The sequence below is a fragment of the Syzygium oleosum genome, unplaced genomic scaffold (assembly GCF_021117445.2).
Source record: "Syzygium oleosum isolate NSW1041296 unplaced genomic scaffold, Sole_v2.1 Sole_v2.03, whole genome shotgun sequence".
Classification (NCBI taxonomy): Eukaryota; Viridiplantae; Streptophyta; class Magnoliopsida; order Myrtales; family Myrtaceae; genus Syzygium; species Syzygium oleosum.
Genome location: NW_026607487.1, coordinates 19412563 through 19440476, shown reverse-complemented (window position 1 = coordinate 19440476; position 27914 = coordinate 19412563). Strand labels below are relative to the sequence as shown.

The following is a 27914-nucleotide window of genomic DNA, read 5'->3' as shown; positions in this document are numbered from 1 at the left end:
AGAGAGAAAAGAGAGAATTAAGAAGGAGGAGGAAGGTGGGACCCCATAAAAAAAAAGAATCTAAATAACAGAGGATGCTGAAAAAGTGGGACTCACTGAGGATAATATGGTCAAAATACTATTATAGGGAATGTATTAGCTAACGAAGGAGTGGAAAAAGCGCGACCATTTTTAATGGATTCGAGGTGTGACAACCTTATTGGTCTCTTTTATTGTTTTTAGCAATTTATTCTTGCCATCTAACACATTCACCATATCTTGGTTTTTAATAGGGTATGCATCTTAATGCTTTATGACCCAAAGTTGTTCCTCCTGTTGAACTTTTCAGTTTCAACTTTCGCTACAGACATAATTGCAATAACATAATTTATGGATAATCATTGGACAAGCAAAAACCCTAAATCAAATCTAGAAACCCTAACCTTAGCTTTGATACCAATTGTTGTAATATAACGTGGAAGGAAATTAGATCTTGCAATTAAATCAATGCAAAATCACAAAAAAAATAAACGAGGAACAATAAAGAATACTAAAGATTTATGTGGTTCGATTTGAGTGTCGGTACCTACTCCAGGGATAAGCTAGCAGCAAATAATCCACTAATAATCCATGAGGAGAATTAGAGTTACAATCGCTCAAGTGTTTCCCAGCTTTAGATTACACCCAAACCAAACACAAATATTATCTCACAATCTCTATCAGAGAACTCACTCAAAAAACTCACAAAGAGAAAATCTGACACTCCTCTTGTTTGCTTTAGTGAATCTAACATCAGGGTAGATACATAGGAAACATTTTTTAGGGAACCTACTCAAACTAGACACATATTCTCAACAAATTCAATCCACTAGATGACTTTAAGATTGACCCATAAAACTAAACAAAGAAACCAGCACTCGGGTGCCTTACCATTCCTTGTATCACTGCCATCTTTTCTATCACAAGAAGGACTATTACTCAGCTCACGAGGTGTCCATTACTGCTCATGATTCCCACCATGTGACCTTTCGGGCTCAAGCTCATGAGGCGTACAAAACACCGCTTGGTTTCTCAAGTGTGTTATCCTGGGTGCAGATGAAGAAAGTCCTCTGCGTACTATATGCAATTAAATATATAAGACGCAGCCGTGGTGGAATACATGATCTCCTGTATTGTTCACGTTTTATCGTTTGTATACCTGTATGATCTCGTCTGCAGAAACATATCCTTCTCAAAATTTACGATCACGGTGATTTGTTGAGTGGAGCACCGGGGAACAGGTCTGGGTAGGACGGGGGAATTCAGCATATCCTTCTTCTAGAAATAGACCAACATGGCTAAGAGAAAAAAATGCTTAACGTGGCTTCTAGAACCAAGTGGCAGTACAATTGACCATTCCGTATTCCGTTACCCATTAGAAACCTTGAAGCTTCTTTTTGATTTCCCACACATGAATCAGATTCTGCTTCAAGTGATGGGATAGCCCTGATGCAGCTCTCCAATAGACAAAATTTCTGGGGGGCATTTCCTAAAACACTTAGGTTACGCCGTGAAACATCACCTGCTTTTTACACAACCTGCTGATTTTCTATTTCGAGACGGGGAAAAGAGTTCAAGTGCTCACTTGCTACCCCTGAAAATTCCCCTGCCAATGGATTCACCGCTATTAATCTACCATCCAAATTCAGCAAATCTGTTAAACATGGGACATCACCATCCTTTTTAGTCTGAATTCTTAATGTTCTTAATACATATCTGCACTGTGCAGGTGGGTTGTTAGTGATAAGTAGCCGTTGGTCAGGAAGGTGACACAGTCCATGTATGGCGGAAAGCAGCATTTCGTATTTTTCACGTGCAACAGCAACGTGAACATAATAAGAAATAACAAAAAAAAGATAGAACAATACCACAGTTGACATTAGAGAATAGGCAAAAACTGTCATTTTTCGCAAAAAGGGTACATACAGCCCTCAACAATTTCTCACTCCCCCAAAGAATTAACAAAATAACAACAACAACAACAACAACAATTCATGGGACCTACAGTAACGACATCGGGCAACAACTCTTTAGATGGAGTAAGGAGTGGGCTTGGGCAGACTTGCAACGGCGCCGCAGAGCTGGGCGTTGTCAGGAATGTTGTACTCGTCCCTCAGAGACTGTTCGGGCGAGAGGATGCTAATGTAAAGCTCTTGCCCCAGGTAACGCCTCTCGGTCAGCTCGGACCTCAGGTTCCACATCCCAGCGTTGTCAAAGGTCAACATGATAGCGGCCCAGGAATTGGGAAAAACCTGGATACTGTGCCTGCTCACAGCGTCGAGGAGGTTGTAGTTCTTCCTCTTCTCTGGGGTCCACCTCCCTGGCTCGATCCTGGGGCACATCAAATATCCTCAGTTAAGTAGTTCTAGGACATGTCTACTAACAAATATAGGACGTAACCTGGAGAGATTCAATATATCCTGGGGAAGTTTTTTTTGGTGTCGTAGGACTTACGCGACGGCAAAGAATGAGTAGCCATCGAGGTGCCAGGACTGGATGCTCTTCTCGTGGTTCTCTAGGATGATCTCGACGAAGGTCCTGAAGGTGATGTTCATCACGTTGGGGGCAAGAGTGACCAGGGCGGCCTTTTCAAGCAAGGGCTCATCAGGGATGGTGTTGTACTTGAAGACCTTGTCGGCGACACCGTAGTACTCGGCGAGCTTGAGCGGGGTTGGGAGGTTGACGTGGGAGACGCCATTGATGCCATAGCGGAGCTTGCCACCGACACTGCTGGCCGAGTTGATGAGCTTGATGGTGCGGGTGATGTTGATCTGGCCATAGTGGTAGGAGCCCTGGGGGTTGGGTCGGGCAGCGCTGGCAGTCAGGTTCCACCGGAAGGAGCGGAACTGGTTGAGAGACCAGGCCCAGCCCTCGGGGGCCTTAGGGAGGACAGGGGAGGCGGGGGCGCCATTGCCATTGGCATAGCGGATGATCCCCGTGGCGGTGAGCACGCTCTTTGTGAACCGGGTCGAGGCCACCATGTAGTAGTCCCGGGGATCCTTGTCAGCGGTGACGAGCACAGAGTAGCATTGGCCGACATGGACATCAAGGGAGTCGTAGGTGTTCTGGACGGTGTGTGATCCTTCCATCTCGACAAGCTTCATCTGGTGGCCCTGGATCCTGAAGTTGAGGGAATTCTTGAGGCCGACGTTGCAAATCCGGTACTTGTAAGTCTTGCCGGGCTTCATGGTGAACAGCGGCTTGACATCCTTGCCCTTGCCTGTTTGGCCGTTGATGAGGACACTGTTGGGCCTGGCGAGAGGGCGGCCGGCATCCAGGTACTTCCTGAGTTCAGTGTGGCTCTTGGAGTACCAGTCACCAATAAGGACAGTGTAATCGTCCTCAGGATCCGCATAAGGGACAGGGATGAGCAAACGGCTATTCACGCGGAGGCCACCGAAGCCACCAGCCGCACGGTGCACTGCCGTGGTGGGGTAGTAGAAATAGCTACCAATCTGATCCTTGACCTGGAAGTGGTAGGTATAGTTCTTTCCTGGCAGGATTGGGCAGTTGGTTCCTAGAACTCCATCTTGCCATGAGTTCTTCCTTTGCTGGATTCCATTCCTGACAACAACAGCAACATAGTTCAGCCCAATCTTGGAACTAGGAAAAACAGGGAGAAAAACATGAGCAGGCTATACTGTTCATTGCAATGATTTCCTAGTTACCAGGTGAAAAGAATGGGCTCGTCAATATTGTTGAAGACGTTGATGACGATGTTGTTGTTGCTGGTGGAGTTGATGTTGGGGCCGGGGAATTGGCCGTTGATGAGGATTCCTTGCTGAGGGACTCCTAGCGGAGAAATGGTGCCATAGGTGACGTTCCAGGTAAAGAACAAGTACGGGTCTTCACCGTGGACCGTCACAGCCCCGGCTAAGAGGCATAACAGCAGAATTGTCACCCTTCCCATCTCTCTCAGCCCCTCTTTTCCTACGTTTGTGCGGAAGAAGATGATGACTCTTCTTCTACCATCTCATTTGGCTGTTACCATTCGCCATTTTATTTGGGACCAACTGTCTAAAGATGATTCTTGTCCTCGGCCATACAAGCCCCGTCAAGTTCTCCGTGCCTGACATCGTTCCCTTCTGGCCCCTTGGTTTACGCTTTTCCTTTCATCTCTTTCTCTCTCTCTCTCTCTCTCTCTCTCTCTCTCCCAAGCACATCCACATGGCCGTCCTATGTTTTTACAGCAAGAAACGAAGACATGGTTGAGATGTGGAAATTCTCCGAGGAAGGAGAAGATCTTGGCGCTGTGACTGACTACATGGTCCGATCACTACGTAGAACACAAATAGTTGATTTGGACATTTTTTTACTCACCATGCTGAAAGTTTTGCACATCTAGCCATTGGAAGACTTCCAGGATATAGATGCAACTGACGTATCAAAAAAATGCCAAATGGTCCTACGTGATTCATGGGTTATCATGCTCCTTTTTACTTTGGGAAAATGGCACAATGGTGCCTGAATCTTGGCCCACTATGCAATGTCATTTCCAAACTTTTAATTTATACAATGTGATCCTTGAACTTTTGCTTAATGTGCAATGTTGTCTTTAAACTTTTAATTTGTTTAATATGATCTCCGAATTTTTGGTACATGCTAAATGTAGTCCCGGTTCTATATGAAAATGTTTAATATTGTTCTTCCGTTAATCCAGTTCAGGGACAATATTGAACATTTTCATAATTAGATTGAGCATGTATTAAAAGTTTAGGGACCACATTAAACAAATTAAAAGTTTATGGATGACATTGCACATTAATATAAAGTTCATGGACCATATTGAACAAATTAAAAGTTCAGAAACGACATTGCACATTGAACCAAAGTTTATGGACCATTTGTATAATTACCCATTTTACTTTCAAGCTCAAAATACCCATAATTTGCACGCCCATGATTACGCTACGTGACTCGACCACAAGCTAGAGTTAGTAAATTCGTTTCATCGTTTTCTGCTGCCTACTACGTTTCATACAAATAAAAATTGATCGATAAATTTGTATTTCGAGTATTTTGTAGATCGAAGTTCTAAATTGTTCTAATTTCACATGTTTTCCATTTGATTGAACATGTTTAATAGCACGACCACCACGACTTTGAATCGGCAAAAACTCATGGAAAATCCTAAAGTATGCTCCGTTGGACATATTCACCCTAAACTTTTGCATGTCCTCAAGGAAAAGAATATCATCTAATTATCTTCATCAACCAGATGATACTGCCATATTTCCTCAATAAATAGTATTAGATAATTATTTAAAAATTTATATAACACGCCTCCCTCTATTTGATAAATAAACAATATTAGAGGATATCGATCCATAAATAAATTCATCATCAATAATAAATTTCCCATGTGCACAAATATTTTTTAGAAAGAAACTATTACTTGAAAAGGTCTTCATGACACGATAGTGCATGCTTCATTAGTATGTGATGTTAGATTATCGTTGGAAAAGTTAAATAACACTTCACCCTCTATTTGATTAATAAACGACATTACAGGATCAAAAAACAAATTCATCATTGTAAAATTATAGCTCATCTTTTACAAATAAATTAAAATTAACAAATCAATGAAATAACTGTTATAAAATAAAAACAAAAAGGACCCATCATTACAATTTTTTTTTGGTCTGACATTACAAAAGTTTAGTAGTATACTTTTAAAGGGACATATGACATGATCCTTCATATTTCATGGATAATTATGACTAAAAACACAATTAGTGGCAACCCTAATGATTAAATGCATAATTAAAGTTAGCCTTACCATTTTACCTAGTTATGGTAATGATAATGAGGACTTTATGTTGTTAATTGTTATGGTAGATGTTACATCTCTAAAACATATAAGATAAATGGGTACGCGTTTGGAGTTATTAAAGGAAAAATAAAACAATGCTATCGAGAAAATAACGATTGAGATGTTTTATATCCATGGAGTACATCAATATACTAAATTTTTTTCAATCATCTATTGGAATTCTGATGATTTTTATTTAACTAATATTGCTATTTCAAAGCGTATTCTTACATCAGCAATAAAGTCAATATTGTCCGCTTTAAGATATATTTATTGAATCTAGTGTAGCTTCTAAACAATATCTCATTCTCTTTTAATTTAATATCAATTTTTCTCATGGAGATGTTAAAGAATGGGGCTGCCAAAATTTCATCATTAACATGAATGTTTATATAACATATTAAATATAGTAAGGCAAGTAAAAGAAAAACCCAATTGATAATCACGATACAACCAAATTAAATTTTACAAAGTTGGGAAAATAATTAACTTTAAGCATCAACAAATGCAAAATACATAAACAACCTACTGTTGGCAACGAAATTTTCACCAGGAAAAGAAAGAATATGTGAATATTGTTATTTTGAAAAAAAAAATCTGGGGATTTCTAGATATGCATTCTTGAGGAAAGAAGTATACTGAATTTTCTAAAAATACACATTAAATATCGCAAGATATCCACCATTTATTTTTGTTATACATTGTCATGAATAATAAGATATCCATAAATTCTTGCCAAAATACAAAAATAGACATCAAGTGGTTACCAAAAAGATTAGGGAGAAGCTCCATAAAAAAATGAAACTGAAATATATGGAAATGGAAGATGAACGTGAAGAAATCACCTCTAGTTATGTATAAATAGAGATGACCAAATGGAAAAGAGAGCAGAAACATTTTATTCTTGAGAGGATTCTACATAAATAATCTGACAAATGAACAAAAACTATTAAGAAAAGAGAATTCATATTCTTACTTTATATTTTCATATTTCTTGCTAACTCATAATATTTTACATGCTCGAACTATAGCATGTTTCTATATTGTAATTCCATTACTACTGCAATTTTGTCTTATGGAGGATAAACCTACATGATGAGTTCTGATCTACGTTAAATAAATTACACATAAATTTAATGGGGAACTTGATTGATGTGAATATTTATTTTTGTTATAATTTTTGCATAATATTTCTCTTACAAAACGTGTCGACGTTATAGTTTTAGACCTGTGCAATGCACGTGTATCTTGCTAGCATATTATTATAATTCTCCACAGTAGTAAAATCCTTGATGGAAAATTTTCATTATTGAGAGCCGAGAGATGGTTACTATGTTAGGCCAATATTGCAGAACAGAATGCTGAAGAATGGTCAAACTTTCTGTTTGAGCTATTGCTCCAGCATGATTTTTTATCCACAAAACGATCGAGTTTCTGTTAACCTTCGGTTATATTGAAGGTGTCCCCCAACAAAATTCTATCTATGGACAAAGGCAAGAGGCCCGTTACAGGCCAAACCAATGAGAGAAAGGTGGCAAAGAGAGAAATTGACGGTGGTTCAATGGTTGTTCAATGGTTTGACAATCCCTGAAAACTTCACAGCTTTCCTTGTATAAAAAGCTCGTCGATGAATGGTGATAGAAGAAAACCCATCTTCTTCCATACAAAATAGAATAGTTTGGATAAATGAAATAGAGTAGCGATCTTAAAACTACTTAGAGAGATGGGTGGAGTGATGTTACTGCTGTTATCATGCCTCTCGGCCGGGGCTATGATGGTCGGGGCCGAAGACCCGTATTTGTTCTTCACGTGGAACGTCACTTATGGCATCATCGCTCCTCTGGGCATCCCCCAGCAAGGCATTCTCATCAATGGCCAATTCCCCGGGCCGAATATCAACTCCACCACCAACAACAACATCGTCATCAATGTGTTCAACAATCTGGACGAGCCATTCCTCCTCACCTGGTAAATCTTCTAATACACAAAAAATGCATTCGTCCATATGCTAAGCAAAATGCCGGTGCATCGTCAAGCATGCTGCTTGCACATGTTTCATACACACGGCATCTTTTGTTTGTTTTCAGGAACGGCATCCAACAAAGGAAGAATTCGTGGCAAGATGGCACGCTCGGAGCCAGCTGCCCAATCCCTCCAGGACATAATTATACGTACCGCTTCCAAGTTAAGGACCAGATTGGGAGCTACTCCTATTACCCGACCACCGCCATGCACAGGGCGGCCGGTGGATTCGGTGGCCTCCGCGTGAACAGCCGTTTGCTCATTCCCGTCCCCTATGCTGACCCTGAGGATGATTACACCGTCCTCATAGGAGACTGGTACTCCAAGAGCCACACCACTCTCCAGAAGTTCCTGGACAGCGGCAGAGCCCTCGGCAGACCTGATGGGGTGCTCATCAATGGCAAATCTGGCAAGAGCAAGGGCAAGGAAGAGCCTCTCTTCACCATGAAGCCAGGGAAGACGTACAAATACAGGATTTGCAACGTCGGTCTCAAGAACACCCTCAACTTCAGGATTCAAGGCCACCCGATGAAGCTTGTTGAGATGGAGGGGTCCCACACGATCCAGAACTCCTACGACTCCCTCGATGTGCACGTTGGGCAATGCCTTGCCGTCCTTGTCACAGCTGATAAAGAGCCAAAGGACTACTACATGGTAGCCTCAACTCGATACACCAAGACCGTGCTCACCACCACAGCTGTTATCAGCTACACTAATGGCAAAGGTCCTGCTTCGCCTGTCCTTCCCGAGGCTCCCGTGGGCTGGGCTTGGACCCTCAATCAGTTCCGCTCCTTCCGCTGGAATCTCACAGCCAGCGCCGCCAGGCCTAACCCTCAGGGTTCCTACCACTACGGACAGATAAACATTACTCGCACCATCAAGCTTGTAAACTCGGCCAGAAGGGAGGGAGGCAAGCTTCGATACGCCATAAACGGAGTCTCACACACAAACCCCGCAACCCCACTAAAGCTTGCGGAATATTATGGAATCGCAGACAAGATCTTCAAGTATGAGACCATGTCTGATGATGCACCAGCAACAGCTTCAGACAAGATAACTCTGGAACCAAACGTGGCCAACGTCACTTTCCGCACTTTCGTGGAGATCATTTTCGAAAACCACGAGAAGAGCATCCAATCATGGCATCTTGACGGATATTCCTTCTTTGCAGTTGCGTAAGTATCTGCCGCCATGTCTTTTTGTTTACAGGCATAATTGTAAGTGTGCTATTAAGCGAGTACTAATGTCGGCAATCTGTTTGGAACCATGCAACAGAGTTGAGCCAGGAAGGTGGACTCCAGAAAAGAGAAAGAACTACAATCTCCTTGATGCCGTGAGCAGGCACACAGTCCAGGTCTTCCCTAAATCTTGGGCGGCCATCATGTTGACATTTGATAATGCCGGGATGTGGAACTTGAGGTCGGAGTTGGCAGAGAGGCACTACCTGGGCCAAGAGCTTTACATTAGTGTTCTTTCCCCTGAGCGATCTCTCCGAGATGAGTACAATATCCCTGACAATGCCCTGCTCTGCGGTATTATCAAGGACCTGCCAAAACCTCCACCTTACACCATCTAAACTTCCAGCAGCACAGCTCGTGCTGGCAGAGTCAAGGGTGATCGAGAGGAGTGATGGAAGAAGCACTTACGGGAGCCAGCTGTGAAGAAACTTCTTTGCCATATTGACAAGTAATCATTTATGTTGAGAACTCAAGCGTAAACCTAAAAGAAGAACCACCTATGTCATTGCAAATACAAAGAGATAAAGGGACATGCACATGTTTATTATTGAGAAACTGATTCTTGACTTGAAATATATGGTATAGATAGAAAATTCAACAGCATTTTCTATGTATGTTTTTCCGTTGTGCCACTTTATTACGAAACGAACCTCACTTGCTACTAAAGGTTAGTTCGAGGAAGTAGTCAATTACCCTTACCCAAGCAGTTTTCAGCCAAAAACCACAAAATACTGGTTCTCATATTATTTTTACTGCACAGTTCCTTAATACCCTTCTCCTTTTCTAAACCGCTCTGACAATTGGATAATGCATTCACCTTTTTCTCCAGAGTGATAACGAGACACTTGGCTTCATGATTTAGGCATTGAGTCTTTCTTCAAATATAAAGATTAGCATCTTCTTTCGACAGATTCGGTTTCACACTGTCATCTATCCGCAGTTTACTTGCACCAATTCCTTGTTTTTTTTTTTTGGTAAGGTGCAACAATTCCTTGTTGTAGACACCATAGTGGATAAAACAATTAAAACTTGACTGCTTAACCAATAACCCATGAAAACATTTATTTTCGAAAACTTTGCTTATAAATATCTCAGATTGCCCCCCAACTGCAGTTTATTTATAGTTTAAAATTAAATGATGTGTGCAAATATGAAAGGAAATTAAGTAAAAGAACCAGAAATATCAGAATTCTTCCATATACAAAATTTCATAGATCAACTTATGAAGAGGACTGTAATCAAATTATAGATGGTGCTCACCTCTTCTTGGCAATAAGTAGGGGCATTTTCAGGAAGAACTGAGGGCCTCGTTATTGCATGCCATTAAGTGCCTCATAGATTGAACCGGTGCAGATTGCAGTCCATCCATAATCATTCTAGGTCAAAAAAAGATTTTATTCTCAGGCAGATAAGTCTCTTCCGTGCATGGAAGTTCGTGACAACCTTTCCTCGTTGACCCTTGATTTCACTTTACGATCTGTAACATAAATAAGAACTTGCTCCCGTTGAACCTTCTGCACCACAGAAAATAGGACCCAAAAAGAAAAGCATGGAGATGAACATCATCCTCCACCGAGCCATCTTCTCCTATCGTCATTGTCCGCAGCTTTTGCACATTCCATCAGTTAATCAGCTTTTAGGTTTTAGCTTCCAAATTGAGCCACCGTGCATATTGATCTACTTTTATAAGTGGTTCACTAGGATATCTTGGCTGTTGGATGAGTTGGTAGTATTCTCACATGGTTGATGGACCACCACAAACTGCTACAGATATTTGTGCATGGAACATGCCTTTTTATGTTTTTAGAACAGAGCAAGAATCACATAGCAACAACTTACCAAAAAAAAAAAAGAATCACATAGCAACACAATTTAAATGAGCAATGTAAGTACAATGTATAACTTACTCCCCCATAACAACTCCTGGTTGCAAGTGGCTTGAACTATATTAGAAACTAAATCCACTCATTATTACAATGCATTATAAAGTTCTAATGCCCAGAGCTTGGCAATTTGCCACTCCCAAACTGCTCGGAGCTGGCGCTAGATATAGTGGCTGACTCATGCTACCAGAAACCACATCTGCATATCCTATCGACAGATATCTTTTCTTGAACAAGCAAGTATGTAAGCCCACTTACAGCTCCATAACTAGTATGGTTCTGTTTAACTTTCGCCATTATCCAGTCAGCTCTGTCTGAAGCGAGCAATTCTCCCGCGATATCAAACACCAATCTATTTTTAAAGAGGAAAAATAAAAGAACAAAAAGTTTCTGGTTTTGCCAACATGTATGCACTAAAATGATGAACTTGAAGGTGATCAATGCAACAGACGATGCACGCCTCGCCTAACCCATAACTGGTACGCAGTCATGTAAAAGGAATCGTAACCTCTTGGTGTTGTGTGCCACATGAAGTGTTTTCTCACTTGGCACAGATTATGGTACATGCTGAGGTAAATTTCTGTCGGTATAGCCAATAGTCTTTCCTTCAAGGACGATATCTCCCCATGGTTGATAATGACGGAGAACTTGCTCCAGTCCAAGATGCTAGAAAATGGAAGGTCATAATAATTTGAAAGAATAACGGGAACACAACCATAATGTATAGCATCACAGACTCTTGCCGTGTTCACCTCATAACCCTTCACATGGAGGCAATATCTGCTTCCCTTGAAACCTTCCTCATAAGGAAAGGGACTTTTAGGAAAAATATCCATGGAAGTATCGTTTTCATACATGTCTATCAACTCTTGGCGAATGCGAGAATTTTGGATGCGCCCAGAAAAGAAAACAAGTCGGTTCCTACAAAACGACCCAGAAGATACATCGGTATTGAAGCCCACAGCATCATGATAAATTGATGAAAGGAAAAAAAATGAGCAGTCTCTAATCAATCATGCATAGATTTAACCTGTTCTAAGATTATGGGTGGGTATAGGAAGGGAATAGCCAAAAATCTTATCCTCTCTAAGAAATCGATGAAGTTGATGGTTGGGGTACTGAGTTGACTTAATCACTTCAACTAACTCCTGTAATTGACCAGAAATTTCACGCACATCTTTCTCGTGAAGCAACTGGGCGACTAAACAAGACAAACTTCCCGAGGCACAAAAATAAATTTGAAATGATTGTCTCGTACAATCTTCAAGGGAAATTCTAACATAGTATCCCACCAACCTCCTAAAGAAGCCTAGCATCTGAAATCCACGAATCAGCAGACAAACATCGATGATTCATCAAATTTTCATGAACAAGACTACACGGACCTTTGCAGTAACAAAAATGTAGACGCCCTCAATCGTACCTTTCACTCGGAGGGCTAAGAACCTGCTCATCTCTCCTCGGCCAGACTTGCGGAAGCGCCACGTCCTTATGTGCCACATAAGACCTCTGGAAATAGCTCGACGAGCAAGTGACCTGCACCGCATTGTTGAGCAATTCGCGGTGCTTCGATGCCGCGTCCCGGCCGACGGAGTGGCAGTGTGCGTAGAAGTGATCGGCGCCCCCCGACGCATTCCAGAACCCGAATTCCCGGCCGATCCTCGCGGCGTAACCTGCGACGAAGTCCGCTATCGTCCCCTCGTGACGCACCCGAGGGTCGTTCCGCATATTGTTGATGGAAAAGGGCATGAAAAAGAATTGAGCTTGCTGGGGATGGGAGGTGACGAGCGAGCTCCGAAGCAGAGAGATCTTGAACATGTGCTCGCTGAAGTAGTTGCCAAGCTTGGGGTTAAAAGGGTCGACGTGGGGCAAGAAAATGTTGGCAAACGGAGTAGAAGAAGACGAAGAGGATGAGGAGTTACAAGCGTCTGGGTAGACGTAAATCTTGAAGGAGCGCATCATTTCTTGAAAATCAGCAGCGAAAGAGACCCAGTCGTGATAGGGACCGAAATTCCTCTCCTTTTTCGGCGGAGACGGAGCATCCGCATTTGAAAATGCAGAGGTGGGAACTGGAGAGCTCGGGTCCGCGGAGGGAGAGTGAGGTTGCGATCCCAGGGACGAGCTCTGGGCTCTCGGAGATTCGGCTGCGGCGACTGTGACGGACGGCGAATCGGAGTGGAGCGATGGGCGGACGGGCTTGGAGTCGGAGAAGAAGGAGAGGTAGAAGAGGAACGCGAGGGTGAAGGCGATTAGCAAGACGAGGAGCTTGCGATGGAGAGGTTGGTGGTGGTGGAGGTGGTGGTGTTTGGGTCTCCTCGTGAGCATGAACATGGCGGCGACCGGCGAGCAGCGTCCGGCGAACTGCTCGTTAAGAACGACAGGGAAGTGCGCGGTGGAGAAGAAGAAGGATGGAGGGAGTTGAGATAATTAATCGGACAAAACTATAAATTGTGGTGGGATTTGCCGCTTTCATTTTCGTCTTTACTTGTTTTTTATTTTTTTTTCCTTATTTATTTTGGCGCATAGATAGAGTGCCTCCTTTCCTCAATAACTGCCGGCCCAACTGAATGTTCTGCTTTTGAGGTTTATTAAATAAATAATTACCAATTTTCTTTTAATTGCTCTTTTCCCTTCCTCTTGATCAACCAGAATGATGATAAGAAGAAGCGAGACCCTCGGTAAGGAGGGGCCTATCTTAAATGATTGTTTAGTGATTGTCGAGGAAAGCATAAGCTTTATATTAGAGCCGCCCTGCTTGTCCAGGTGTATATATTTAACGGGCTAACATGATTACGTTTTTTATTTTTACATGTCGATGCTCGCACACATATCTTCCAAATTGAAGATAAAGTTTTTCTTTTCTCTCTCCTATAAATACAATATCTCAGAGTTCAAACGAAGCAATTGAAAAACTTATTTAAACATGATGACGATAGATGTGATTTTGATGTAAAGATTGTTTTTTGGCATATAGAACATAGCCATATAGATGATTTCTTTTCCCCCAAAAAGAGTTTCTTTTTTGCAGAAATACACGTGAAACAGATTAAAATTGAAATACAGAGATTGGATTTGGTTGGTCCGAACAGTACAGGGGGGCCGTCTGTCTCCTTCTTCGGTTTCTCCGAGCTTTTCTAAACCGATGACTCCGCCGTTAACGTCAAACAATTTCAACAACTCGTCGCTGTCTCTCTCTCTCTCTCTCTCTCTCCCCTCGGAGAGTCCAAACTCAACAAGACACAACAAACAAACGCACCGTCTCGCAGAAGCAACAGACGATCGAGCCGAACGAGCCTGCTTCTCTTTGTCCCCTCCAACATCGAGTCCTCGGTAGCGGACGATGGCGTGTTCGAGCTGGCTTCAGTTCCATCCGCACCGGAGCGTCGCCGCCCTCGGCGCCGGGAGCGAGCGGAAGCTGCCGATTCCTCCTCGAGGTTGTCGCGATGTCGCGCCTTGTTCGCTCCGCGGTCGCCGCCGCCCGATCGCCTTGAAGCGGCCGCGGCGGAGCAGGGTTCGTTGCAGCTACGATGACGGTAATCAGGGACCGCCGCAGCAGCCGCCGTCTCAGTCCACGGGGATTCGACTCTACAGCGAGATTGAGAGGTAATAGCTTCTGCTCTCTGTCAAATATGTTCGGCCGTGTACAGTTTTTCCTTATCGGTATTAGTATGTTTAGTCTTCCAGGACTGCGTGCTTAGAGGAATGTCAGATATTCAATTTTGCAAAATTGGATTGGAATTTTTGCAATTACTGTGAACGGATTCTGGTTGCTTTGATCATATTAAGTGGAACGAGTCTCAGGTCAGCTCATCATAATCAAAATCAGAGGGGCTACTGATTCCACGAAACACGGTAGCTTTGGTGAGAGAAAAGAGGGAGGGTGGGAGATAGGGAGCTGGTTACTTCATTAGCAGCACATTGTTATTTGATTTTGCACTCCATGTCGTCATACGATGACAACCTAATGTTTATTCTCATATGAAGTTTCTTCTATACCCACATCACAACTTCACACGAATCAAAAAGATTTACGTGCCTTCCACTTATGTCGAGCTCGTTGACTTAAACTCATTATCACGAAAGGCTCAAAAACGAGTACTTGTTCCGACAACTATACGGTTATTGAAGATCCTTTGATCAAGATGTACTAATTGGAGCTGATATATTAGTCTAATGCGAATGATGCTTGTGCCGTCTTAAAAAAGTGTGGGATTTAGCTTTCCACGCATAATTCCTTTCCGCTCCACAATCAATAAGCCAAGTCACTCTATTTGTGTTTTTCAGAGTGCTTACTGAGACAGTACGCCAGTCTCAAAATGCTTGGGGTATTACAGGGGACTGGAGCCAAATTGAGGTGCTTTCTTACTCTCTTTTCACCAGACATCTGATAAATGTACTTTGAATAGGATGTTTCAGTTGCTCATTTGTTGTCCTGTTAGGTTTGATGATAAGATTCTGGGAAATTTGCTCGTAGATAAAGTAAGGACATTTCTGTTAGGTTGATGGTTGTATTACTTGTTTTTGTTTCATTTAGAAGGAAAATGAAGTGTGGGAGTGTCAAAAATATGTATATGTCTCATTCATGCTGATGCTGCGAAATGAGATGACAGCATTGCTAAACATGTCATTTCGTAGGAAGGTTTATCTATTTGTTGTTTAGACTTTGCAATCATCTTTGTAAATAATTTGAGCGAATTTCTTCATGAATGTCACAGGGTGCTTGGGTCCTTAAACCAAGAGACTCAAAGCCAAATGCAGTCGTCCATTTTATTGGTGGAATATTTGTGGGAGCTGCCCCTCAGCTAACCTACCGTCTATTCCTTGAGCGGCTTGCAGAAAAGTGAGTGTTTCCTCCAAAATGGAAGCATTTATTTCGTCTTATTATTATTATTATCATTATTGCTGTTGTTGTTGTTCTTTGCGAAAGCTTATCTGCAATTATGTTTATAAACATACGTCTTCTCCTCTCTTTTTTGCTAGAATTTAATTGTACTTTCACTATGTGTTGGGCTGGCCAGCATCTGATGGTGTACTGATATTTGACTAGATTGTGATAGTTTTGAATATTGTTATCCCCAAGTAATTCTTGTCTATATACCCAATTCTTTGCTGATGATTATGATAGATATTGATTCTCAACCGAGGACAAGCATCATTGGACTTTTTGTGGTGATATAGGGGTATTTTAGTGATTGCGACACCATATGCCAGTGGGTTTGATCACTTCTTCATTGCAGATGAAGTGCAATTCAAATTTGATCGTTGTCATCGGTATCTACAAGAAGTAGTGAGTTGATTTGAAGGATAGACCAACTATTCAGGTCTATTTTCTCATTTTCATAGACTTATGAGAGGGGGACTAATTAGCTGCTATATAGGTACATGATCTTCCTACTTTTGGCATCGGACACTCGTTGGGATCTGTCATCCACCTTTTGATTGGTAGGGAAAAGTACTGTTTGTATCACTTGCAACACGGTAACTGCTTGTACCTGTATTCTAAACGATTCATTTGATCAGGATCAAGATATGCTGTGCAAAGAAATGGAAACATATTAATGGCATTCAACAACAAGGTACTTGTCCTGCTAGCGCTGCAAATTAAAAAGAAAAGTGATTTTCGTCAATCCCCTTTAAGTTCTCCACTAGTTAGGATATTCAAAAAAAATTATTAGTGAAACACTTCACTTATAAGATACTGTAAAATAACTGAAATTGGGTTTCCTCCCATATAACTGGTTGGCTTCTTCCTAAGCTTGCAAGTGCAACTTTTTGTGCCTATGTACTTGCAGTTACAGGAGGACGATTCCTTGATGTGCTTATGAGAAATTTTTTCAGATGATTTATTTGTTTGACAGGAGGCGAGCTTGGCTATTCCTTTGTTCTCACCTGTTCTGGTTCCAATGGCCCAAAGCTTGGGTCCATTTTTATCCCAAATAACATCATCGCCGACAGTCAGACTCGGGGTAAAGTTTATGAGTTGTTGGCTTCTGTGCTATCTGATTTTAGATCAAGTAGGGATTTAGCTTTAGAATAATATTCTCCTCAAGCCATTTTCCTAGGTGTTAGGATTACTACTGTGATAAGTGACATCTTTCATGACATTCATGCAGGCAGAAATGACTATAAAGCAATTAGAGAACCTCAGCCCTCCCATCATGAAGCAAGTACTTCCTTTAGTTGAGCAACTCCCTCCATTGTACATGGACTTGGTCAAGGGGAGAGAGGATTTTTCTCCAAAGCCAGAAGAAACTCGACGACTTGTACGTGAATACATGAAACATGTTTTATTAATGGAATTATTTTCATGTGTGTTTCCTTCTTGATTGACTACCTTATGTCTGAATAATAACACATACGAACTATCCTTGAATGTTTTATTCTGCAGTATAGTGGTAAGTTGTCTTAGCAAGTCTTGTTAAGCTTTTCGATTTTATTGGGTTATATCATAGTCGTGCACTCTCATTTTCATTAATAGAATCAGATTTTAATCTTGTGTTCTCTTTTAGGAGTTTATGCATGTAGATTTCTATTGGCCCTCTTTGATATTATGGTGAGCAAGTCTTCATTACATTGTCATTGAACACTGCTCCATCATGTAAATTGTGAGAGCATTCTCTTTTTCTGAAACATTATGGATCTTGGTCTTTTTTTCTTTGTTTTGGGCCCAAGGATCACATTACTTGTTGTTATTAATATTGCCGGACATTCCAGATAAAGTCCTATTACGGAATCTCAAGGAATCTTTTGATAAAATTTAAGGATGATACCATTGATGAAACATCAACACTAGCACAGGTCCTCAGTTCAGAATCGGCTATTAGTTCAATGCTGGACATGTCAATTCGTTTGTTGCCGGGAGATCATGGTCTTCCTCTGCAGCAGGTATATCTGCATGGATATTTGCCATGATAAACTTTTACTATTTTAATTATAATTCCTGGTTTTGAATTTTGGATCGCCTTCGACCTGTGGTGAAAAACTCATTGGAGCATCCTTTCTCTGCAGGCTCTTCCAGATGTTCCACCAGCAATGGCTGATGCAGTAAACAGGGGAAGTGAGTTCCTCACAAATTTGACGGTGGGGACACCGTGGGAGACAGTTGCCAAAGAGATGGGAAATACTTTAGGTGTTGACTCAAGGTCGAGGATACTTCGTGCAGAAATATCCAAGGACATAGACGTGCTTGTCGATGTCGTTACATCATGGATGGCTTCAAACACAGGTCCCAAACTTTTGAGGCCTTAATAATGGAAGGGTTCGGGACACTTTCTGGTGGGAAGGTCGTGTCAAGAATCTAGAAGGGGAAAGCAGTTTGCAGTGCTTGTTGAATTATGCAGAAACTATTGTAAATGTGTTGGATCGAGCCCCCCTCTTTTCAGCCCTCCTGGGGTCCTATGTTCTGTATAGGGATAATTTTCTGGGTGTCAACAAGAGAGCACGTGTTTCAACAGAAGAAATATGTGGGAACGTGTAGACAAATGATGTTTGAAGCATCATGTTTCACTGAGGGAAAAAATGTCTTGTTGATGCTATCTGATGAAAGATTTGTGTAAAGGATTTAAGTGGACCATCTGGTGCATATTGTAATGATATTTTACTGTGTTTCCTCTTGTATTTTCAAGCAAAGATCTCACGTTCTAAAGACGACCTAACATGTGCCAGTGGAAAATCTAGGATTACCCTTGCAGGGATAGTTTTCTCGGCATTTGAAAGAACTGCTCAGCCGAGTGTGCCTTGTGGAAATTATCAATACATAGGTGCCCTTAATGGTATAATAAACGTGTTCGGAAGCTTGTCTTCCGTCGATTGGAGTGAGCAGCATAGGGTATTCCCTAAAGCTTGAAGGAAAATGGCAACGATGATCGTAAGTTTGTACTAAGCAATGGCAAAGACACAGACTCCTAGCATGGAAAAGGGAAATAGGACCGCAATCATATGATGCCAAATGCTAAATACCGACGATATTAGCCCAACTTGATTTCAAAGATGACTAATTCTTCCGGTAGAAAGCTCAACACAAGGCTAAGTTAATTTCTGGGGACTAAAAGAGAACTGCGAGGCAGTACAACCAAGATTAGGGAATGGCAGTACAACCAAGATTAGGGAATGTCGGCATTTTAGGATCCTATTGATCCATCACACGTTGACGACAGGAAAAAGGAGGTCCCAGCATCACAAGTAATGAAGATCACAAACTAATTCTAAGTCGCAAACTTTATGTGCTAAATCCATGAGAAATTTCCATTCAATTTAAAAAACTATGCCTTGATATTCACAATCCTATTCTGTCTGTGAATATGATAGATGACCACATCTCGTCTACTTTTTATGTACACATATTCGTGGAGTTTGACAAACTACAGCCAATTCCTGAACGAAACGAACAAAGTTAATGCCCTCAAAGAGAACGGCATCTACTCTTCATGATACAGATACAGGCCTAAGCCAAACCGAGCACATGCTCTACAGAAAGCTATTTCCTCTGCTGCCGCCACTGGGTCTGCAATTTCACCATGGCTGCATGAAACCGTCCCAGTTGACTCTCGATATGCCTGCATCAGCATGCAAGGTTTGCAGGTTAAAGATAACACAGCAGGATTATCACGGACAGGCATGCAGTTGTCTGAACAAAAACCAAGATTATCAAGAATATTACACATGGGATCTTCAACCTGAAAAGATAAACCTTTTCTGTCCAAAGTTTCCGTTAATAAACTAGACAAACCATTCATTACTGCGCATTGATTGTAGATGATTGAAAACCACAGCGGTCATAAGAGTTCACACGTATTATGCGAAAATACAAAAAGTAACCGCACAAATTACTACTCTCTCTTCCCCCCCTAAAAAAAATCAACCATTATTATCAACACCAGTCTTATATCTTGTGTACAGGTTTCTTCCTTGCGTAGTTTTCCATATTCAAGTATTGTTTTCAGCCCTCGATATTTCCAAGCCTTGTACACTGGTAAAACTGATGCCCAGATTGCCGATGAAAAACTCAGTAAGGAATTATTGAAAATCGATATGGGAATTGAAGGAATGTCCTAAAAGCAATTATTCTGAAATGTTTGCAAATTGTTTTCCCCAGTTAATATGTCCAAGCATTTTTTACATTGGTATACTGATGCCGAAATTGCCAATGTAAAGTTCAATAAGGAACTGTTGAACTGTAGCCAGGATTTAAAGGAATGGCCTAAAAGCAACTTTTCCTCCGGCTTGACCAAACAATATTACATAGGTGAAGACCCAGATAACCTAGCATACATCATATTGTACTTTACCATTAGTATCCACTTGCATGGTTGATATCATCTGTCACCATCCATGACGCTCATGCAAAGATAAATTGCATTTAAGTTCCTTGGATAACTGAGATCTATGTATCCAGGAACATAAGGGCAATGAAATCTGGTCAGGAAAGAAAAAATTCGGCACCAGAAAGGTTGAAGCGAGGAACATTCAAACAGCCAACTCTTGCAAGAGCTTTCATTTTCATTACACATGCCAAGCGCAACCTTACAAGAAGGCCACAATGGTTTCACGGGACATTACGTCATGGAAGATTCTAATCCTAGACCACCTTTAAGAATAATATTCCTCTATAATGTCATAGAAACCCAATAGTTTAATTTTGATGAAAGAAGGATCATGAAGGATGAAATAAGAGCCTCACCTCTCCATCAGATCCTCTTATGGTAACACGGTATACCACAGTCACACTTCCGCTGTCAGAATATATAACATCACGTATTTCTCCGCACCACCCTGTGTAATTGCTGTTAGCATCTCCATACCATACAGAACATTAAAGAGTTTGATAGCAAAAGGCTTACATATGAGCTATTGATTTGACATGACACGTGCTTAAACGAGCCCCCAAAGTTTCCAGTAAGACTTTGGGAGTCATTCTATAAGTTAATTGCAGAAAGAGCAAGGGAGGTTCTACTTTTGCACACAATTCGCAAATAAATACATGCTAATGTGAAGGAGGAAAATGAGAGATGGGTCAGGTCAAAGAAATGGATGATAAGACAGCTCACGCCAAAATGAGTATTATTCAAGAAGAACTCAAAACAAAGGTTAGATCAGTCACAATCTTAACTGGGAGACAGCAGTCAAGAGCAGAGAGCACTGCTAGGAATATCAGTAAAATATCATGATGCAAGTCACGCTACGGAAATTCACAACACAGCCGAATTAAACATAAGCAGCTTGCTTTGACTTCACCAAGAAACTGGAAATTGATACTTATATGAGCATCAAGTAACAAAACATTAGAGCAGAAAGGCAATTGTTCTAATACATGGTCGTCATCAAGAAACAACAAAATTGAGAAACACGTCAAATGGGAATTTCGTGGCACAAGACGCCAGATATCGAACCATAGAGACACTTAGCAATAAGGAATTGAAGAAGTTGGGAAGCACTGCAGTACAAACAACCACATTCGCAAGGACGCAACAAACACAAATACCAGCAGAATACAAGCCATGAACATTTCAGGTGACAAGACAATGATAATTGAATTACGCGAGAACAAAGAATTGCATCTCACTAGATAGACAACGTTAACAAAGACGTGATGCATCAAATAAAGCTTCAAAAGAAAAGAACAACGATCTTCACCGAGAGTGTGATGGCTAAGAATGAGAGGAGGAAAGTCACAAACCAGGGGCATAGAAGCTCATCATCCGATTAGCATGGTACCTAAGAACAACAAACATCAAACAAGCACCATCAGATCAGATCGAACAACAGAAATCATTTCCAAAAAGGAAAGAAAATCGGAAGGCTCCGAGAGATCCCGAGAGGAGGAGGAGGACGACGACCGACCAGGGAATGGAGTTGGGGGAGGAGGCGTGATCGTGCGAGGGCCGAGGCTTGACGACGTCGTCGGGGATCCTCTTGTTGAGGTCGCGGAGTATCTCCACGAGCGGGCGGGTGATGAAGGAGGTGTAGGAGGACGAGAACGACCGGTCCAGGGGGACGACGTAGTTGGAATTCGGCACCGATCCTTTCTTCATGTTGCTGCTGCTGCTGCTCGCGGCGTCGCCCCAGACGCTCGCGCACGCCAGGCGGAGGACACGAGGCCGAGGCGGCGGCGGCGGCGATCTTCTCAGGAACCCGGCGGCGGAGGCGGCGGCGGAGGCGGAGAGGGCGGGGCGGTCATTGCGGGGGGAGGGGGAGGAAGGTTTTGAGAGGAGGAGAGCGAAGCAGTTATTGCTCTGCAACGCCATTTTGGGGAAGAATCGGTCGATGGCGGAGGGAGGGTTTGAGATTGGGAGGCCGGTGGTGGTTTCCCAAAAACCCTCTTTCGTTCCTCTTCTGCTTCGTGCTTTAGGAAACGGAGGGAGGGAGGGAGGGAGGGAGGGCGGCGGACTGACCTGGTCCGGCCGATCGAAGTGAGCTTTTGGGATCGAGTTGAAACGCGAGCCCAAAAGACTCGGTAGATCGAGTGACCGCTTTAATAGTTAATATTATTCGTCGGTTTGAATCGGGGATTGCTGCGTCATCGCCTCGCGTCTGATTTTTTCTTTTTCCCGGAATTTTCCGCATTCCACTTGTCTCTGGGGTTTCTCTTTTTTTCTTTTTCTTCAAGCCTTCCCGGAGTCAAAATCGCCATTGAACAATTTTTTAAGGCGACATAATTGGCAATTTACCTGCTCTCCGTGTTTTCCCCTCCTTTGTCCCCAATTAGCACGTAATGAGTCTTACCACGAGCTTCGTATGTTTTGACTGACGATCGAAGACAATCGCCGAGTAGAAGTCGCCAAGGTTACACCTTTTTCAAAACAGTGTGCTTGGATTAACTCTATTAGTTGCAGATCGGCAATACGTAGACGCCGCTCCTGATGACATAGGGGGCTGCATTCCTTGGCATTTCGTTCTTCCCAAAAAGAACGGCAGCTGTGCTTCTATGGATTTGCGTCATAAGGTTTTGGCCAAAACAAGACCCTTGGTATGAAATTTGGAGATTAGTATTAGTGTATCGATATACAAGAGAGCGAAATTAAGATTTATACGAGGACAATCTCACAGGTTCGTGCTTAAAATCGCAAAAAGATTCTGCAAGCACGCCATATTAGCTTTAAGCTTGCATTTCCTTCCTACCTACGTGATGAAAAACAGAAACAATGACTCTGCCAATCTTTATCGCGCCAATTGTTACCAAGTATAAGCCTATAGGGATGCGAGCAGAAGCAGCTATTTGGACCGAGGAAATCGAACCGACGTCCTAATTACCCAACAAATCATCACTGTGAATCATCAATCAGATAGATAAATTTTTTAAAAGAATTTTCAAGGAGAAAGGAATCCTTTCTCTCAATATCAGCTGATCCACAGACTTCCTCCTCTTGGTCGACAGTGACTTGTGATACATCTTGACAACTTGACCATTGCATGCTGGCGACTTAGTGGTATCAAGTCGGAACCTGCATCACCTGCAGAAGACAATCGGTGTGCCAAACTTAAGACACTACAAGGAAAGAAAACGCACAAAAGTATTCTTTTCCGAGAACAACGGAGGTTTTCCAACCTTTCCCAGCTTCCACTGATAAATTAACTCCACTTCTCTGCGAAGACTTTCTACATCCGTCGCATAATCTCTCTGAAATTCTTCAGCCATCAAATCCTGTAGTTGCTGCCGCATCCGCTCCAATGCCGCGTCCAGACCACAGAACTCCTTGAAAATTAGAGCTTGGGTAGATCTTAGATGTAGCAGATTCTTGACTGCAGTAAGTGCCTGAAGTCACACATTCAAGCGGCGACACGGTTTTACTCAACACGAGTCTTAAATTAAATTATCAGGCTTCCATACTCGGAATGCAGAACAATTTGCTTTTTGCACCAGTCTGCTTTCCCATGGGGAGATGTTCATAGAAGTTACTGAATCAGATATGATGCAAAAACTAGCAGAGCAGTGAGAACATGGATGTAATCAGACAAGTACCTTTTCCTGGAGATCAAGGTCAGTCGATGCCAACAGATCAACCACGGCCTTCAAGAATATTTCGTTCCTGAAGAAAGGTAGCTCATCTTCATTCAAAGCTTCTAATTGGCGCTCTGCCAGGTCACCGACAAGAAACACAGCCTTTCTCCGCAGTCTAATATCAATGCTTGAGTTGCTCAAAATGTCCTAAAGATACAGAAATCCATGAGTGTCGAGCCACTCTCTTAAGCAAAAATGTCTAACCTTATGTGACGGCATTACCTGCAGCATTAAATCGCCTGCTTGTGCATAAAATAACTGCTGACCAGCTAAATTATTTCGAATCAAAGCAGAAACAGCATAAAATGCTTTAATGGCTTCTTCCACAAACTCAGATTTTACCATCATCATCAGCTTCGCTAGTGCCCCCAATTCCAAGACCTGAGAAAAGAAAATGTCTCAGTTAGCTTGATGACCAAATGCAACGTGGTATGCAAAACCCAAGTTACAGAGTTATGGAAGGAAAACATACCTGCCTTTGGATGAGCGGATTATTCTGACTGGCTTTCCCTAGAACCCATGCAGAAAGTTTCCTTACGTCTGGATCAGGATGGTCAAGCTCTCTTATAACCACAGCAAGCCCCCCAATTTTAGGCAAATCTAACATCAATGAGAGGAACCATGTCGTCATGTAAAGAGCAAGAAAAACAAGATATGCCAGATTTCAGAGCAGGAAAGAAAAGAAAGGTTGAGGAAACAACCACAACAACAAGAAATATAATGTGTATCCTCAATTTTCATCAGTCCACGAACTTCATCATGTGTTTGCAGAGGTATTTCTGCTGATGTTCTCGAAAACAGAACCCCATCCGATGCAGTCACAACTCAGAAGTAAGGTTCTCACTTTATGAGCCAGCAACTTGCCCAATATGGTCTTAGGTGGCAGTTTTACAAGCGTGAGAACCAAAGGAATCCCTCTAGTCAAAAACCAATAACTCACAAAAAACCATTTACATATTCACTCCACAAAAACTGTTCACAGCAAATAAAGCCCAGTGATTCTAGCTCGGTGCAGTTCTCTGGTTTACTTTTAATTTTCTCAAAACTCCAGTGGTGGTCATCGGATATTCAAATTTAAATACCTGTCATTTCTCAATTCTGAGATTGGCTCAAACACGAAAGATGGAATTCCTTGAAGTTCCAGAATATTTTGTACCGCTATTAGGAGTTCCAAACCTTTATAAGAGTTTAGAAACTTCCATAGCCAACTCTGATGGATGAAAACTTAATGTAGTAAGCTCAGGAATAGAATATGGTGAGAACAGCTTCACATGCCACAGAATGTGAAACTGATCAAAAGGAAGGTATGAGAGATCTCTCAAGTTTTTGGAGAAACAAGGCCAGAAAAAGGGGACCGCCGGAAGAGCAGGAAATTTGAGTTTGTGAGGGGCATAAGGTAAAGTCAGCAATCTGACCTAATTACATAAACAGCATAAAGGGTGCACTTGGTTCAGCGTTCCCAAGGGGCTTTGGGGGAATGCAAATACCTTTAACTTAAAGCCCCTTGGGGAAATGCAAATTGCATTTGGTAAAAAATGCATTGTGAAGCTACTTTGGCCCAAGTAGTGTTTGGCAAATCTTATTTTCCAAAGGGCTTTGGAATTTTTTCTTATTAAAAAAAAAAAAGCTTACCCTTCACCGGAGCCCAAGGTCAGGGATATGTTAGAATAAAATTTAATTTTCAACAGAAGATTGCTCAAAAACTGTTAGTTTGATGAAATAGGCATCCCAAGGTATTAAAAAAACCCGGATTCTTCTTTCTCCCCCGCCTGCTCATATACAAGAGAGTCACTTCTTTGTGCTTTCTTAAACGTGAGATTTTGTCAGCATCATTTGCTCTAAAGCAGGTAGAAGAGACTATGCACGAGAACACAAAGCATGGAGAGTCAATTAACCAGAATGACTAGAACAAGGGAGGCAAGAACCAACAACAACATACCATTTGCATTATCAATTGGCTCAACAAGTATCAAGAGCTCATGCAAAGCACGATGGCGGTCTTCCAAAGATAAGGAGGAATTCTTCAAATCGTCTATAGCAATTTGCATCAATTGAGCGTCTGATGGCATTTTTAGTTTCTCCATGAGTTCCTAAGAGATCCATTAAAATGTCAAATGACCAAATCATGCATGTAAATGCAATGGGAAACAAAGGAACAAGAAATCCTAACTTGATAATTTCAATGAACTGGCGAATTGCATTCCAATTTACGAGGTATAGATCGTTATGTACATTCACTAAGGAGTACCACTTTGTGTCAAAATTTCTTAAGCTCCTTTAGCATGGTAAGAAAACAAAAGACAAAGGTGCAAAGACTCTCCTGACCCCACAATGGAAGAACTCTAGCAAGGTATTAGTAAATAGCAAGAGATCATTTAAAGGAAATAAAAGTGATTTGCCTTAAAAGAGGGCAGTTCCTCCAAAAGTCTAAACCAAAGTACAAAGTAATGTGGAACGTCGTTTTATCAAGGGCATAAGAAGGAACAGCTAATGGGCAGACAGAGCCACCAGAAAAAGCACAGCTATATCAACAAGACAACTTACGATGATATGTGTATAAGTACAAATCAAACTCCACCAATCAATCTCAAGATGTTACGGACAAAATTATGCGGTCGTGTAATTATACAACTCCATTCTAAACTCTGACTGACATGATAAACTGCAGCGACTTGCGGTAACAAATAGCAACTGAACTAGAACACTTTCAAATTTATTTTACCAGCCCATATAAGATTAAGATCCACTAGTTCCTTTCTCTAAGAGATTCGACGATATGACAAAGTGATATGGATATAACACAACCTTCAGTTCCATCTGACGCTTCTTGAGGTCGCTGGCGGACATACGCTGAACGTCTTGCGCTCTTTCCTTCAATTTTTCAGGATCGGAGTGACCTGGTTAACCATAGACGATTCCAACAACTTAGTCAAGCTCCCAGCATTCAAATCATCATTTACCTCAACACCAGCTTAACAATCGGAAGACAAACACCTTCTGCAACGAGTTATACTTCGTGAATATCAACGGACCTTGTTGCTAATTAAACGAATTCCCAGTGGCATATAGGCCTTACCTATCGCCCACTGTAACATTCCATCGAGGGAAGAAAACCCTCCGTCGAGGCCGTCCTGCTCATTAACAGCCTGAGCCGTCGGGTCCTCTTGAGGATCGGCCATCCTGACCAGATCGGCCTCCTCCTTCGCGGTGGACCAGAACAGCCCCGCGGAGGCCGACCTGTTCACGCGCTCCGCAAGCACCGGCGCCGCCACCGCCGCGACCACCACCACCAGCAGCGGCAGCGGCAGCAGCCGCCGCCGCAGGGCAAACCGCGCCATGCGACCTTCTTTGATTTCCGGAGGCGGTGATTGCGAGGAGGGCTCAATCTGCCGTCCTGTCTCTCAAGCTCGCGAATGGGAGGAGGAGGAATTCGCAGCGGCGGAGATTCTCAGTGGTGCCGTGGTGGTTGGGCAAATTTGTTTTGAGGGGGAAGGGAAGGGAGAGCCTCGTCGTCTGGAATTATTGGAGTCCGACGGAGGGGAGGAGGGGGGAATTGACGAGAACCTTCCATCGCGGATCAAGCGGCTCTCCATGTCTCGATGGCTTGTCGACCCAAAAAAAAACAGAAGTCTCGATGACTTGGCTTTAGTCTTTATATATATATATATACATACACACGCGCGATGACTTGGCTTTAGTCTTTATTTATTTGTTTATATATTTATTTATTTATTTTTGGTGCCCATTACATTTTATTCGGCACAATAGCGCAAATGGCGCATGAACTTTAGTTTAATTTTCAGTGTCGTCTTTAGACTTTTAATTTGTGTAATGAGATCTCTGAACTTTGGACTAGTATGCAATGTCATCTCTAGACTTTTAAATTGTTCAATATGGCCCATGAGCTGTTGATAAATATTCAAAGACCATATTGAACAAATTAA

The 27914-nt window shown here is 42.1% G+C and overlaps 6 protein-coding genes across 9 annotated transcripts; 2 read left to right on the top strand and 4 right to left on the bottom strand.

Annotated features, from left to right (window-relative positions):
- Positions 1 to 1897: 1897 nt before the first annotated feature.
- Positions 1898 to 4005, bottom strand: LOC115694553 (L-ascorbate oxidase homolog). 2 transcript variants are annotated; one of them, XM_030621657.2, is made up of 3 exons: positions 3687 to 4004; positions 2473 to 3582; positions 1898 to 2349 (listed from the first exon to the last, which is right to left on the bottom strand). In XM_030621657.2, the coding sequence occupies exons 1-3, from the start codon at positions 3926 to 3928 to the stop codon at positions 2049 to 2051; spliced, it is 1653 nt and encodes a 550-aa protein (XP_030477517.1). In that variant the 5' UTR covers positions 3929 to 4004; the 3' UTR covers positions 1898 to 2048. The 2 variants fall into 2 exon arrangements, with proteins under 2 accessions (XP_030477517.1, XP_056166007.1); XM_056310032.1 differs by having other exon boundaries at positions 2098 to 2349; positions 2478 to 3582; positions 3687 to 4005.
- Positions 4006 to 7387: 3382 nt separating this feature from the next.
- LOC115694550 (probable glycosyltransferase At3g07620) lies at positions 7388 to 13431 on the bottom strand. 3 transcript variants are annotated; one of them, XM_030621653.2, is made up of 4 exons: positions 12397 to 13431; positions 10960 to 11894; positions 10351 to 10924; positions 7388 to 9587 (listed from the first exon to the last, which is right to left on the bottom strand). In XM_030621653.2, exons 1-2 carry the CDS (start codon positions 13302 to 13304, stop codon positions 11411 to 11413), a joined length of 1392 nt encoding a protein of 463 aa, XP_030477513.2. In that variant the 5' UTR covers positions 13305 to 13431; the 3' UTR covers positions 7388 to 9587; positions 10351 to 10924; positions 10960 to 11410. The 3 variants fall into 3 exon arrangements, with proteins under 3 accessions (XP_030477513.2, XP_056165866.1, XP_056165867.1); XM_056309891.1 differs by having other exon boundaries at positions 7388 to 9571; XM_056309892.1 differs by having other exon boundaries at positions 10960 to 11287; positions 12397 to 13430.
- Positions 7554 to 9428, top strand: LOC115694552 (L-ascorbate oxidase homolog). The gene is made up of 3 exons (XM_030621655.2): positions 7554 to 7798; positions 7918 to 9027; positions 9128 to 9428. The coding sequence occupies exons 1-3, from the start codon at positions 7554 to 7556 to the stop codon at positions 9426 to 9428; spliced, it is 1656 nt and encodes a 551-aa protein (XP_030477515.1).
- A 684-nt stretch (positions 13432 to 14115) lies between the features above and the next one.
- Positions 14116 to 18590, top strand: LOC115694539 (uncharacterized). Its single transcript, XM_030621638.2, has 10 exons — positions 14116 to 14576; positions 15258 to 15327; positions 15689 to 15813; positions 16152 to 16260; positions 16352 to 16415; positions 16494 to 16549; positions 16832 to 16939; positions 17087 to 17236; positions 17688 to 17858; positions 17982 to 18590. Exons 1-10 carry the CDS (start codon positions 14314 to 14316, stop codon positions 18219 to 18221), a joined length of 1356 nt encoding a protein of 451 aa, XP_030477498.2. The 5' UTR covers positions 14116 to 14313; the 3' UTR covers positions 18222 to 18590.
- Positions 18591 to 19190: 600 nt separating this feature from the next.
- Positions 19191 to 22524, bottom strand: LOC115694540 (DNA repair RAD52-like protein 2, chloroplastic). The gene is made up of 4 exons (XM_030621639.2): positions 21813 to 22524; positions 21649 to 21686; positions 20653 to 20744; positions 19191 to 19528 (listed from the first exon to the last, which is right to left on the bottom strand). Exons 1-4 carry the CDS (start codon positions 22214 to 22216, stop codon positions 19391 to 19393), a joined length of 672 nt encoding a protein of 223 aa, XP_030477499.1. The 5' UTR covers positions 22217 to 22524; the 3' UTR covers positions 19191 to 19390.
- A 450-nt stretch (positions 22525 to 22974) lies between these two features.
- Positions 22975 to 27581, bottom strand: LOC115694538 (hsp70 nucleotide exchange factor FES1). The gene is made up of 8 exons (XM_056310040.1): positions 27047 to 27581; positions 26776 to 26867; positions 25910 to 26060; positions 24443 to 24570; positions 24193 to 24351; positions 23932 to 24117; positions 23518 to 23724; positions 22975 to 23422 (listed from the first exon to the last, which is right to left on the bottom strand). The coding sequence occupies exons 1-8, from the start codon at positions 27306 to 27308 to the stop codon at positions 23402 to 23404; spliced, it is 1206 nt and encodes a 401-aa protein (XP_056166015.1). The 5' UTR covers positions 27309 to 27581; the 3' UTR covers positions 22975 to 23401.
- Between the last annotated feature and the right edge of the window lie 333 nt (positions 27582 to 27914).